This window comes from Zonotrichia leucophrys, chromosome 9, assembly GCF_028769735.1.
Source record: "Zonotrichia leucophrys gambelii isolate GWCS_2022_RI chromosome 9, RI_Zleu_2.0, whole genome shotgun sequence".
NCBI classification, from domain to species: domain Eukaryota; kingdom Metazoa; phylum Chordata; class Aves; order Passeriformes; family Passerellidae; genus Zonotrichia; species Zonotrichia leucophrys.
Genome location: NC_088179.1, coordinates 11,218,067 through 11,232,884, shown reverse-complemented (window position 1 = coordinate 11,232,884; position 14,818 = coordinate 11,218,067). Strand labels below are relative to the sequence as shown.

General features: G+C 39.1%; 1 protein-coding gene across 1 annotated transcript in view; it reads left to right on the top strand.

Annotated features, from left to right (window-relative positions):
- The window catches only part of SLC9A9 (solute carrier family 9 member A9), a 174,725-nt gene extending 160,659 nt beyond the window's left edge, over positions 1–14,066 (top strand). Inside the window, exons 15-16 of the mRNA XM_064721191.1 lie at positions 10,409–10,514; positions 11,004–14,066. Of these exons, the coding sequence (XP_064577261.1) occupies positions 10,409–10,514; positions 11,004–11,222 (325 nt within the window). The 3' untranslated portion in view covers positions 11,223–14,066. The remainder of the gene's footprint in view (positions 1–10,408; positions 10,515–11,003) is intronic.
- The last annotated feature ends 752 nt before the right edge of the window (positions 14,067–14,818 follow it).

Below are 14,818 nucleotides of genomic sequence, written 5' to 3'. Positions count from 1 at the left end.
AACAGTTCTTATCGAAGACAGATACTGGTATAATCTGACACAATTGGCTTTTGTTAAAAACACATTGCATTTTATCCAATTTTCCATGTAACTCCATGTCCTTGAACTACCCTTTTCCTTCAAAAGTGGTTCAAAGACTTTGTTTGGTACTGAGGTCAGACATATACAGCCATCCTCAATCCAAAATATTTACAAATCTCTGTCCTTGACTACTACCATAAGTCAGACAAAGCTGTATTAAATGTGATGGACAAATTTTTTTCAACTGAAAACTCAGCTTTCAACTGAATGAAAAAGCCCTTGGAAAAATTTTGACTTTTCATTAAGTGTCTGGCATCTACACCCTGAATTATTTCCTACTGAGAAATCAAAGATATTTATATTAAAAATCATAATCTAATGACTTGCAGAAATTTAGTTCAAATCCCTCACTAATCAGCTTACCTGAGAGTGGACCAAGAACTACTATGAAAGAGTCTGGAACCAAGTTACAAGAGTGAAATCTGAGTGGCAAACTCAAAGTTTTGGTATCCACTCTAGATTAGGAGTTAGCACAGGACTTGTCAAAGATGGGAAAGAAAAACAGTGATCTTAATAAATGTGTTTCTTAACCAAATCATGTTAGAATAGCTACACCTGCTCATGCATAACATTGGTGGCTTTTGTATTAGGAGCAGCTCATGACTGAAACCCTGACAAGTGACTTCCTCCCTGTGATCAAACACAGAATGAGAAAACCTCATGCTCATTCACGCTGTACTGTACTTTTCCCCACCTCTATCACAGTCTGTATTTGTGTCAGGGCAGCACCAGTGTGTGTGTGTGCAGTGTACTGGCAATCAACACAAGGGACTGATGCCAACCACAGAAGTCACTTTTCACACTTGCAGAAATCTGTCTTGTTCCCACCCATGTCCTGCCCCACGTTTGTCCAGCTTTGCCCATCACATCCCACTGTCCCCACTCCCAGCATTCACAGGCTCACAGGAAACCTCAGGCCCTCTCATGACAATTGTCCTGCTCCAAACTAGTGAGGGACAGGAGCAGGGAGATGAGCCACCCTGGCTGAAGATCTGGCTTTTCCTATTTCTGATTTATATTTGATCACTGCTGATCAAAAGGTAATTTGATCTCTTAATATGTATCCTCTGTTCTGTTATTTTAATCTGGCACTGTTCATAAAGTATTCTGGTTTATGTATTCAGAATTTTAAACTAATATTAGAATAAATACCTCATATTTCTTTCCATGATCACTAACCTATTTTATTCTTAGATATGAACCATAATTAATTATCCTCATTTGTTCTTTGCACTAGAATTTCCATATCTCTTAGGGAACATTATTTTGTGAGGGCTTTCTAGCAGGTCTTTCTGTATTAAAATATCCTTACAACAGCAAAGATCTGGCTTGCCAGAAGGCTGCTTTCTTTGGATCACAGCAAAACCTATTCCTGGCCAATGTGTCTTCACATCTTCAACACAGAGCCCTCCCCTTCTTAATGTGCTTTCTTCAGAAACCTATTAGAGAGTTCCAACTTCACCCAACCAGCTACTTGTGCCTATTACAGGGGTTACACATTGGAAAAATCTGCTGGAGAATCTGAATGCAGCCCTTGGACCAATCTGCTCACAGGAGTAGAGATTTTCAGAGGATGTATTAAAATAAAGTCTTGTATTAGCAGGACTTTACAAAAGTTGTTCTGCTCTCAGCACAAGGAGATGTAAGGACTGCTTATTTTAAGCCAGTCCCAGCACTTCTTAGTCATTACCAATGTGCCCAGAGGTGCAGCATGCTACTGAGTAAAATACACTTCTGCAAAATGCTAACCATGTCCTGATCTTGCCACACAGCTTTTGAATCTCCTTCCATGTCTGGAACGAGCCTGGTTTCTCACAGTCCCACAACAAGCAATGCTACATTTCCATGAGCACACTAAGTTGTGCAGGTGCTGTCAGCTCACTCCAGGGCTTCACCCAGCACAGCTCCTGTTGGGATGCTGCTTTTGCATTCCATGGGGACACACACAGCCCTGACCACAAGTTCTGTTTGTACACTCATACTGGACTAAGAGAGTAGCACTCCAGTCTATCCTCACCACTGTACCAAACAGTTTTTGGAGACTTTCTCAGAATTTTCATTTTCCTTGGATCTACTGTTCCCCTCCAACATGACACCAATCTCATTTTTTATTCTTTATACCAGTCTTCTGACAAAGAAAGAGAGATTCTATTATCTTTATACAGATTTTCTTTTCTAAAATATATAGTGAACGGTCACTTTTGTTTCTATTTTTTTTTATCTTTAAAAAACAAGCAAGCATCAGAATAAAGGAGATATTGTTCCTCCAAGCCTTCTTCCATGTTTGTTGCTTGTCCTTCTATTAAATTCTGCAAGAAAAGAAGTTCTTTACAGGATTTTTCTCACAAGGGATTGTATTTTCCTTTCAAGTTGTACCTTTTAAACTCTGAGAGTATTCTTTGACTTGTGGCAATGCAGAAGCTGGAGATTTCTCAAAAACCCTCTCCACAGATCTGTGAACTATTTTAACTATTATAATGCTGCTATATCTCATGTATTTGATTAAATATCTCATCTGACTTCCTGAAAAATGCCAAATAATTCTTTTTCTACTTTAAACATAATTGGTGCATTGGCTTTAGCTCTCCATCACCAGAGGCCTGTAGAAAGACTATTAGTCCAGCTGTACTCACAGACTTCTAGCAGCCACTTCCTTGCTTTGCTTTCACTGCAGTATTTTAGTTTGAGCAGAATGCTGCCCATTGGTTTGGAAACTCTTGCTCAGATTATTCTCTTGTTGTCCTCTACTTCCATCATCCTCCTGCTCCCAATGTTCTCCTTTTACAGGGTAACAACACTACAACCACTGGCATCTTCTCAGGAGCTGTCTTGGTGCAGATTCATTTTACCTGACATAATTTATTGATGAAAAGTTTCTGAAAGCTTTCACTTTATTTGAATCAGACCTTCTCTCTTCTCCTCTGATACTGAAGCAATTTACTTGATCAAAAACAATTTGTACTTCTACTTCACTGCATTTAATTTTTAAGGTTTATTCTCCCTGCAGTCTGCAAATGATTGGATTTGTGGTGCCACTGGTATTAAACGGTCATTAGCAAGGGGTGTAACCACTGCCAGTTCACATTCTTCACACATCTGCTTTCTGGAATACTTCTCTGCCAGATGGTGATGCCAAGGACAATCTCATGAAGCAATCTTCCACACAGAGTGCAGAAAGCCCTGCTAACTTCCTGTGCTTCTAAATTAGCTCCCTCTGCCAGCACCAGGGTTCAAGTGCTTTATACAAAAGCTGCACTTCAAGTGAAGAGCTTCAAAGTGATCTCACCTGAGGCAGCTGGCACCAGAGACTTCCTAAGGCTTTAAGGGCCTGGGCACAGCCAGGTCACAACAGAGTTCATCCTTCCTAATGCAATAATTATTCTTACTCATACCAATGGTAGCTCCCATTCTGTAATCATGTTAAATGTACCAAATGCAGAAGTTCCTCTTCTGTAGGAAAATAAACCCTATTGCCAAGCTACAGGCAGAGCAGTTTTGGAATGTCCTGAGAAATTTCTATGCCTTAAAACATGCCAGGAAATCCTTTTAAATTTTCCGAGGTCAAATTTCTTTTTATGAATCCCATGTTCACTCAGGTTCTCACTAGCTAAACATTTACAGTTTTGCTGGGTTTGGTGCCATACTTATTACACAGAATTTACATTGTTTTTCTCTTTTAGATGTACTTAATGTAGTGCTTTCTTATTATGAAAATGGAAGTCTTTTATACACTCCTGGTTTCCTTGGTATGGAGAACATTGTGTTTGATTTCTTATATTTTGCCTTAGGAATTCTATATCCTCATGTTCTGAAGTGAGATTCATTTCACCAAGTTTTACTTACTTAATTATTGGGCATCTACATCTAATTGAATTGTTTAAACTGTTTACAGTCCAGAAAGGGAAAGAAACTCATCCTAATCTCAATTCATTCCAATTATGAATGACTCCTTTCGGTGCTGGAATCAAGTCTTGGATTTGGCCGTTTCTCTTTGCTGATGAAAAAGTAAGACTGGCAGGTTAGATGTCTGCCTGATAACCTGCTAAAAGATGTCTGAAAATAGGGGGATACCAATGATGCCAACTTAACATCACATACATTTTTCAGAAAAGTCCTGGGCATATCCTGAACACCAATGTGATTTGCGCAGCAGCCTCATCTATTCGCTGTGTGTAGCTGACTCTTGTGCATCTCTGGTGGTGCTGTTTAGTTGGTTGTAAGTTTTTTGGTATTTTTCATTTGTTTGGGGTTTTGATTTTTTGTGGTGGGGGTGGTAGTGCTTGTTTTGTTTGGGGAGGGTTGGAAGGCTATTTTGAGGGGCAGTTGCTAGTTTTTGGTCAGAAGAAGACAAAAAAAGACAAGTAACATTTTCTTGTTACTATACAACTGATGCCAGGGAAAGTCTTTCTTCTATTCTTTATCTGCCTCGCGTAGCCTGCATTTTCCAAACTTCCTTCTAATGTTAATTTGTCTCTTCATATATTCTTTTTTAATCTTATATGAGTATTCTTCCACCCTTTGCATGCTCTATCCTTCCACTTTCAAGAGTAGCTGCATTACCACTCATCAGTTATATAAGCAGGTTTCCATTTAGGTCTCTGATTTTTACTTACGTGGAGGCGTTATATTCAGGATATAATAGACTTCAAATAACTTGAGTAAGATGTCTTGATTTTCTGCTCTGCCTCAGGGAGCTATCAGCTGAGACTGTGGTCTGCAAATACCCAGACACTTTACTCAGCACATATAGGAGAACAAGCCACTTCTCAGTCTGCAGCTACTTTTGGATAAAAAGATGTGACTAAGATCAGTTCCACTGACTTCCTCCATGTTGCCCACATCTCTGCAATGCTTCCACTTTCAAAGTTGAAAGCAGCAAATTTTTAGCCCTATTCTGCAAAAAAGCCAGAGTTAATTCTTAGGGTCTGACATTATATCTGGATCTGGAATTTAAGTCAGACAGACTTTCCCATAAATACAGATTGAACCAGATCTGATTAATACTGATTTTCATTCCTCTCCCTGTGTTCAGACATGAGAAAGACAAAGACAGAAAGAATGAATCTTTAAAAAAAAAAGAGACCTGATGATTTGACTTCGAGCTACAGTATTATTCCTTTTATCCTCAATTGTTTAGTATTTTAAGTTACAACAGTAGCAGACCTTTAATTTTTTTTAACCACTCCTTGAAAAGATTTTAAAAAGTTACAAAAAACTAAAACAGAATTTGCTAGTAACAGCTATAAGTCAAAATTAAAAGTAATTTATACCAGATTTAGTGATTCCTCCTCAGCTTTCTCCACAGTGCAGATTAATTTACCTTTACATGTTAAATCACCACAGATCTCACGGGTTTTTCAAACACACATCTGTTATTCCAGCAATTACATTCAAAATAACCATTAGCCAATTTTTCAACCATTCTATAGTGATAACTCCCCATCCTCTACAAAGGCCATGGTACACAAGAGCATGTAGAGCATCCTCTCTCCAGCTCCCCTAAAACTCCTCTCCTGCTCTGGGGCAGATTTTTACTCTGCTGCACATGCCCTGCAGAGCTGGGGATGTCTCTGTGCCTCCCCAGCTCAGTCCTGCACACAGGCTGGGCTCTGCAGCACCCCAACCACCTCAGTCAGCTGCTGGCAGGAGCCAGCCACGTGCACAGCTCAGCCAGAGAAAAGCTCCATGGTTTGCCTGCTCCCAGTCAAACACTGCCAAAATGGAAACGTTTGCTCTTTAGGCTAATATGTAATTTACACCAAATCATCCTTTAAATAAAACCCACGCACAAACTGAAGTCTAACAAAGAGCAAAATGTGATTTCTCTTTATTATAGAAAACAGACTGAAAAACTGGAAGTTTTTCCAGACAACTTTACTTTCATACCTTTCTTAATTATATTTCTTCATAAACACAACAAAAAGTAGTATTAAAAACTCATAAGTAATCTACAAATTGAGACTCCAAAATATTCATCAAAAGGACACTAAAACATAAAGCTGCAAAGCTCAAGAAATCTTAAAAACAATGCACAAAGGATGAATTTGGGGAGTGGTGACATTAACTTCTAGAGATTCGTGCCTGCAGCAGAAATACAGCACCTAGCAGCAGAATACCAAACAACTTGTGCAACAATTGTGCACTTATAGCAGTCTGATATAGGAAAACATCCTCTGAAAAAATATTCTATGTAATTTGGATTAGTAGCACAAGAATTCCTATACTTTGGCGCTTTTTAATAGTAAATGAAGTGCAAGCATATTTTCCTTTGAGGAGGATGGGATTGCCTTCGGTTACAGAGCCCCCATTATATGATGAGGCAAAAGGCAAACCACCTTTGGGGCCAAATGCAGGATTTTCCAGAGCTGCCACATGTATTTCCACCTGGGACCACAGCTGCTGCTTTGCTGAGGGGGTGGGTGGGGTGCTTGGGTTTGAATTTCTGTGTGGTTGTGTTTGGTTTATTGGGGGGCAGGTGTCCCCTCAGCAAGTTATTTCTCTCTTACTCTGATATTTTTCACAGCAGAGCTAGGATTAGGACTGGGCTAGGTTTTTGCTCCTCCAACAAAAGGAAAGTGAACTCTGAAGTCCAAATCTAAACAGCCACAACATTTCTGTCAGAATATCTTTCTCTGTTTGAACATGGTAATCCTTTTTTATCAAAAATAGTGATTTTCACCAGCATCCTCAAAATCTGACAGAACATGTCAATTAAACAAAGCGTGGCCACAGAAATTTTTAAGTTCTGATTGTTCATCCTAATATTAAGTCACAACTTCTCTTTACACTTTCAGTTTTTCTGTATGATGGAAAAGCTAAACATTCTGCAATATGGCTGATGGCAGTTGCATTTCTCCTCAGATTTACCTGGGACTTCTCACTTAAAAATGTTCTTTTAGGTTACCTGTGTCTTTGTGAAGCAGGAGCTACACAGGAGGAAGATTTCAATAATAGATATTTGTTTCAGACAACGCTAAAAAAAAAAAGGGCACAATTCCATGGTTTGATTCCTGATAAATCTTCATGAGATTATTTTTAAATACATTGCACTTCGAGTAAAGAGGACATCAGATCAGTCAAATTCAGAATAGACAGAAGCTGAACCAGGACTGAGGAAACAGATTTAGATATTGAGCCTGGTTTCTGTGAGACAGAAAGGGAGAAGACCTGTGCCTGGCAAGACTGAAACTGCCTGGGCAGTTTCAAACAGCAATGAGGCAAACTAGAGTAAACATTTCTGGGTATGTGAACTGAGAGTGGAAGCCAGAGATCAATGGGAAAATGGGTATTTGATTGTAAAAGCAGGGCATGGTAACATTCCTGCATTACATATGGATTAAAATCCTCTGCACGTGCCTACACTGGCACCCTTAATCCAGTTTCAGAGCTCAGCAGGCGCCACCTTTCCAATATTAATGTCATTCTTTAATTCAGGCAGCGCTGTGGCACAGCCCTGGCATGGGCTGTGTGCCCAGGGAGGGCTGCAGTGCAAAGCAGCTCTGCCCTGCTCTCTTCTCCCATCCCTGAATGGGGCAGGCACAAATTTGGTCTGACTGTAATTTCCCAGTTATGCCAAGAGGTTTGCACTTCGTTTTTTCAAATTTTTAAAGCAGCCTTAGTGCAACATCTACCTTTTTCTATTACACTATTTAAATTACATCTCCCTGGAGATGCAACCAGAGCAGCTGGAGTGTGATAAGGCTTCTTGCCAGCCTTAAAATGCTGTAGGACCCACATCTGATATGCTTTTGAAATGCCAGCACTGCACACACAGATTTTTCTTCCTCTTTTATGCTGCCCTAAACGATGTGATTATGTCTGTAATACTATAAAGCAACTGTGTCAACTATAAAGAGGAAACATTTATGGCATAGGTTATTAAAACAATGAAAAATAGGCCAGGGCAATTTAAGTTCCTTGAGTGGGCTGAATAATAACTAGTTAAATAAGGAACAAAGATAAATAATTTATTACAGAATCAACACAACAAGCACAAGAAAATTGCATTCACTTTAAACTGCATCTCAAGAGGCTTCAGAGCAGAAGCACGGACAGCACACAATGAATGTGTCAGAGCAAATGCAAAATGAAGGGGATTTAGAGAACCTGTTGCAAAATGGAGTAATCACTCAACTTCAGAATATCCACATACAGAAATGCCAGCCACTGAAACACACCAGACAAAAGTTGATGCTAAAAGTAGCAGTGGCTCAAAGGACTGCAGATTGCTGTGGTGGCTGGGCAGATTCTGCCTCAGCACACAGCCCCTCCTGCTCCATGGGGTCAAGGCTCTGTGCTAGCATGGGCAGAACAGGACTCATTTTTACAGAGTGGGACAAATGCTCATTAGGAAATCATAAGGCTGCTTACAAGTAAGGCCTAGCTCAGACATCACTGGATTAAGAAAGGTAGAGTAATACTCATCTTCAATTACTTATTCTGGAAAAGAATGAAAGCACAGAGCAGACAGAACTCAGTACAATCAAATATAACTTCCTATACAAGCCTGCACTTCTTACACTCAGTCTGACAACTCAGTTCAAACAATTCAGGTTGTTTGTAATAACAAAGCAAATATTTCCAAAGATTAAAAACCTAGAACGAGGCTTGTATTTCCATTTTTGGCCTTTTAATTAGGTTTTTCTGAAGTGCTGAAAACAGAGCAACTCCAATTAATCGCTTTAATACTTTGCTTTTTAATAATAGCTCTTAACAGCCTGGCAGTTTGGAGGGCTCAGATCAAATTGGGAATGGATCAGAAAAAGATTGTTTGGCTTGATTTTACTCTAACAGAAGTGAGACAAATCTAAACTTTCCCTACACAATTAGATCTCATGAGATTCTCACCTTGATCATGGTTCTGATAAGAATTTATATTAAGATCTCACCATCTTTTCTGAAGTAGACTTAATTAATTTTTCACACAAACTCGGTATATGACCTTGGGTGAAAAAACCACCCAATCTTCTGACTTAAATTTAAAAAATAAATGGAAAGCAGCTTAACTTTTAAAAATAAATGCAAAATGTGCACATAAAAACACCATTATAAAACAATTTCCATGTCTGCAACATACAGGACATATAAAATTATTTAGCCTTGCAATTTTTAACAGAGATCAGAAGTATATTTTACATCTCTTCAGGACAAAGAATTTGTGCTTTGTGTATAATGCAGTGATACCATAAACAGCCAACAAGGAAAGAAAAAGAGGCACCAGTGTGGATAGGCACAAGACTCAGTGTTCCTTCCTCAGTATTTCTACAATATTGCTGCAGAACCTGAATCACTATTATTACATTTGTTCCTTTCCTGTTTAAGGAGGCAAGGAGAAAGACTGGGGAAGATGGCACAAGCCAGAAAGCAAGAGAAGGAGCAGGGGAGAGAAAGTGGGACGACAAATCAATAAAGTAAATTTTCCCTAGCAGCAAAAATAGCTGACAGATCTGCTTCCCAAAGAACACTGAAAATTACTTTGTGAGTAAAAGTGGCAGAGAAGATAAGGCAACTTGAAGGACTCATGGGAGAGCTGCTATTGACAGACATGCAGATGATGTAATTGCTCAAGATGAGCAGGTTTTTCTTTTATCTCAACAAAGCACTTCTGGAAAAAAGATTGGAAAGGCAGGTATGAGACAATAGCATAAAGCCTGTTCCTAACTTACATAATTTTATGTAGAGAAGAGTTGATGTATGAAGTGGAAAAGAAATGCATTGAATGCTGAAGATCAGGTATTGCAGAGAACAACTTACTTCCACTCCCAGTGATAAAGGAATTTAATATTTGATGAAATACATTTTGTCTGTTGAAGAAATATATTGATTTTACAAAAGGCTAAAGATATGTATTTAAGAAAACATTTTCTACTGTTCTGACATAAATTAGCTGATAAAATGGCATTTTAAATTGTCTTGTTTACTCTTCTGTGTCTTGCTCCAAGTGTGATTTTTTTTATGCAATTTGATCAGGAGACAATCTAGTGTACACTTCCTGTGTTTCAGCTCCTGCTGCATTATGTATGCCATGACATTCCCTTCAGCCATTCTGATACCCCTTAAAGACAGGTTTTGAGCATCAGATGGTTTGGATTTTGGGGGAGTTTTCAGGTTGTTTTTTTCCTGTTACTGAAAAACATTCAACAAGACTGATGACAGGTGAACGTATGCAGTAATGGGGGAGGTGGGGGGACATAAAGAGATAGTATTTTATATACTTCTGTTTAGTTAGATGATTTTTTTGTGCTTTACAATTAAGTTTCTTAGTGTTATAGAGCAGCATGTTGCCACCAGTGTGGCTATTGCAAATATCCTTTAACAAACCTCCCAGATATCTAAAGCCTCTCCTAACCCACGCCGGGCCACCTCTCACATCGACATTGCCTGAATGGTGCAACCCTGTGGCCAGGATTCTGACCAGCCCCAGGGCATATGGGGTGAGTACCCAGCTTGGTTCATTATATTCTGCTGCTTTAGATTGATCACTTCAGTACAGTCCCTTCAGTACAGTCCCTCCTCTAAAACTTTTTTACTTTTAATGCTAAGCACTATACAATTTCTGCAGTTGTGAAGAAAACAACAAGGTACATTTTCATGAATGGCCACTAAATACTGTGAGTGATATATTCTAAATAATTCATCCAGATGCTCAAAGTATTGGCTACCCATCAGCAATGTTTAAGCACTGAAATGATCTAAAACATCTGAAGGGTAGGTTATGTTTCTCAACACTGCTTGAGAGCAGAACACGGTAAGCAACTATTGGATTTAATCAACAAGATGGTAAATGAACACCTGAGAAAATAAGCATGTAATGAAACCAAATGAAAGTGAAATTGCATCAGAGTTCTTGTTCATTTAAGCTTTAACAAAACTCTCTCTCAAGAGCCTCTCTTCCACAGATCTTTTTCTTTGTTTCAATACAGGACCAACTGAAGGATGGAGACACAGTTTATATCATCAATAATGATGAATTGACTGAAAACTATGAATCATCTGCTCACACAGCAGTGCCAGCACAGGACAGCACAGCCTCCACCCAGGCTACAGGCAAGGAAGATATTCAGGAAGGAGACCTAGGATTAGGAGGATGCAAACTCCAGCTTCAACACACTGCAGGTCAACCCCAGAATTCATTGGCATGAGCAGTGTAATGTCAATCACAGGAAAGAAGATGAAAACAACGAAGCAAGAGATCCTGTTATGTAAACAAGAGGTCAGAAAAAAAACGTACTAAGCACAAAAATCAAAAAAAAAATTTAGATTTCAGCAACTAACTGCCTGCTTCTCCCAGGAAAGGAGTTTGCTATCATATCCATGCATTTACAACCATATGCAGGTTTTATGACTGTATCAGTTTTTAGGATAAAGGCATAGGGCAGTACCAGCCCACTGTAAATCCATTGCAGTAATGTTTTGTCTCAGCACTTGGCTGTATCTGCCACTCACATGTACACAGACCTTGGAATATTGCTTGGAGTCTTCAGTAAGTTGGAATGGAGAGAACTAGCTTCCTAACATTCATGCTCACATGATGACAGCTCTTTTCTACAGCTGGTCCTGACAAGATCCACACATAACTACTCAGTAGCTATTACATTTATAAGGAGAAAGCAGAAGATTCCTTGTCCAAGGAGTGTGTGATGTGAAAATGCTTAAAACATGCTTTGCAGCACCTCAGTCTTCACAGATAAAGCCTCATGCCCATGGTATACACTTGTCCTGACATCCAGCCAAATATTTTCTTTCTAAATGCACCTTATAGCCTGGTCCACAGAAGGTTTCTCTAGGCTGCCACAAACTGAACACTGATAGCAGGAGACATGGAGGTGAATGAAATCAGCAACAAACACCTTCATGGCAGCACTGAATGGGCACAACCACTGCTTAAAGCCAGGAGTGATTCCAAAAGGCATTTGTCCTTACAGCTTGGCAACACTCAGAGCTTAAATGGGGGAAAAGGGTTTTTGTTTTGCAAGATAATTCCAAACATATACTTTGATTTAAGAACCAAAATGTTTGTTTTTTTAGTGTTTAAGAAAAGTTGCTTCTAATCAAATATTTCCGCAAAACAATTATATCTTCAGACTGCCTGCTCCAAGGATAAATTTGTCTGCCTCTCTTCTTATGCTGGGCACTCAATGTTATGCTAGAAATGAGGACTGTGGTGGTTAGAAACAAAAGGGAGGAGGGAAAAAGCCACACACCACACAAGAGACAGGTATCAAAATGCTCACTGTTCTGCATAAAGACAGTAAATGGATAACCAACTGCTCAGCCATACATACAGCTGGCTGTCAAACACTGTAAGGCATTAGTACAATAGCTTTGGCACACAGCAGAGCAAAACCAGGGACAGAGCCAGGTTCTGTTGTTAGAGCACGTGCCTTTTGTCACAGCACAAGTTTCAACTATGCATGATGATGTTCCTGCTAAGAAAGTCAAAACATCAAGAGTTTTTAAGGAAGATCATCCTTAGTAGACAAAGATACCAAGCAAGAAGAAATTTATCTAGAAAAATAAAAATCAAACTGTCTCTATTGATAAGTCCTAAAGATGAATAGGTCTTAATTTTGCCACAAATAAAATCTAAAATACAAATGTAATCAATTTTTAGTCATTCTTTTCCAGTGTAATTAGTTTCTGGCTATATGTGACTCTAGAACAATCATTTTAATCATAAATTGGAACACAATGGAGTTGTGTGTACTGTTACAAAAAATCATAAGCTTAAACTGGCATTTCATTTTTTCCTAAACTCTAATCAAGGATCTTCAAAGGGCCTTAATCCCCATGTGGTTTAAAACAAATAATATTCAAGCATTAACTTATTCAAGATAAGTTCTTAGAAGAACTATTGAATTTCCAACTCCATGCTTTCCTTTGTTTAGCTGCCCGGGCTGGGAAAAGATGCACAGCAACTTGCAAGAAGGGATGGAGAATGGGTAAGGAGGGAAGGGTCTGTCACCAAGTACTGGGAGACAGCAGAGAACAGAGAAAGGAGAAGCAGGCACACACTGGAGTGAGGTGAAAATGTGGCAACCCAGCAAGAAGCTCTTGGGGTAGGTGCTAACACCACCCTGATTCAGCAGCCAGTTTCTGGTTTCAGCCTCTGAAGTACTGAGGTGTGCCACCAGGCTTACCAAGCTTCTTGGATTCCACTCCTTAGATTATACTGAAAATCAGTAAAGCGCTGCAGCATAACAAAGATGCAAAGCTGTTTTTCACAACTGCATCATGAAATGGAAATGACAAGTTCTTCAACAGTTCTGCTCTTATATTCCACTCTGAAATGCATCCTGCAGCATACTGTACAGGGGCTTACTGATTGATTTATCTATTGTGCCTACGTCCAGGTTTCTCACATTTGTACAATGATAAATGGAGACCTCGGGGGTCTGAAATTCTGTTTATAAAAAAAGTCTGCAACAAATACTTTTCACACTGTTCCAGCCCCATGCCTTCAAGGGCTACTTTACTTGGTAGAGAAAGTCATCCTTATGACAGACAAGCCATACTTCACATTTCACAGGTCAGATTTTTATGCTAAGACTACCAAAGAGGCTGAATCAGTGGTCCCAGCAGGAAGGGCATTTATCATCTGGGATCATGCTCAGCAACCAAAGTATCATTGGCTTTTAGGAAAATTAGCAATATGAGCTGCAAGCAAACCTGAAGCTTCTGCTGAATGGCAATAAGATCTCAATTGTCCATTACACTCACCATTTCCCTATTTTAAGATACTCTTTTCGTGACACACAGCTCAAGAGAGTTACAACATTAGAATAAATGACATATTTGTATTCAAGAAAAAATTACTGACAACTAGTAATTCTGCATGACTGTTTAAACAGAGTAATGAATGTTAAGAGAGGTCTTTAATGTAATTTACAGTTTATACACTGGAGATTTAAACTACTCAATATCACACAGTGTTTGACTGAATGTGCAAGTCACTCATAAATGTGAAGCTATTCCTACTATCTGACTTAATCTAATAAAACACTGCCTGGAAAATGAAACGTAATATATATTGTCAAAAAAGTAGTGACTACATATTCAGAATGAAGGCCAAAATGTGAGGCAAGGTGGAAATCTGGAATACTACTAAAGCTTTCAAGCTTCAAAAGTAATAACTAGCATTTTATACAGAACTATGAAGAGCATTTTGCTAAGTTTGAAAGCAGTGGAAAAAATCCTGGCTACACAGCAGAGCCAGTCCAAAAAAACACTCCACTAAAAATATGAGATCACTATGATAACTTTCACAGAGAAGTGCAATATTTGGTAACCTCACTGGAAACAGGGGCCATTGGAAGTGAACACTCATGTTACTGTGTTAAAAACTTAAACTTCTCAATAGTAAGGACATAAAGGCTATCTCCAAACTGATGAACCCTGTGTATAACCTCAGCCAGGAAACTAATTGCCTTTAAGCCCTGAGAGCAGCTCACAACTTTTTCACCTGGCAACTTACTCAAGTGCCTTGCTGAGCTGGTCTCTTTCTTTTCTTCCTCTGTATTTCGCTATCAGCCATCAGGAAATGTGAGCCCTGTAACACCCTGAGTGCTGTGTCTGTTTGGGTACAACACAAATGCAGCAATATTCAGATCTGTATTTTAGAGGCACATGAGCACTGCATGTGTGCTTTTGAAATTCTTTGTTTTCATAGAGATTGGGAATTCCTAGGATACAAATATTAACTATAAACTTCAGAGAACCAAGACAACATCCTGAAAGC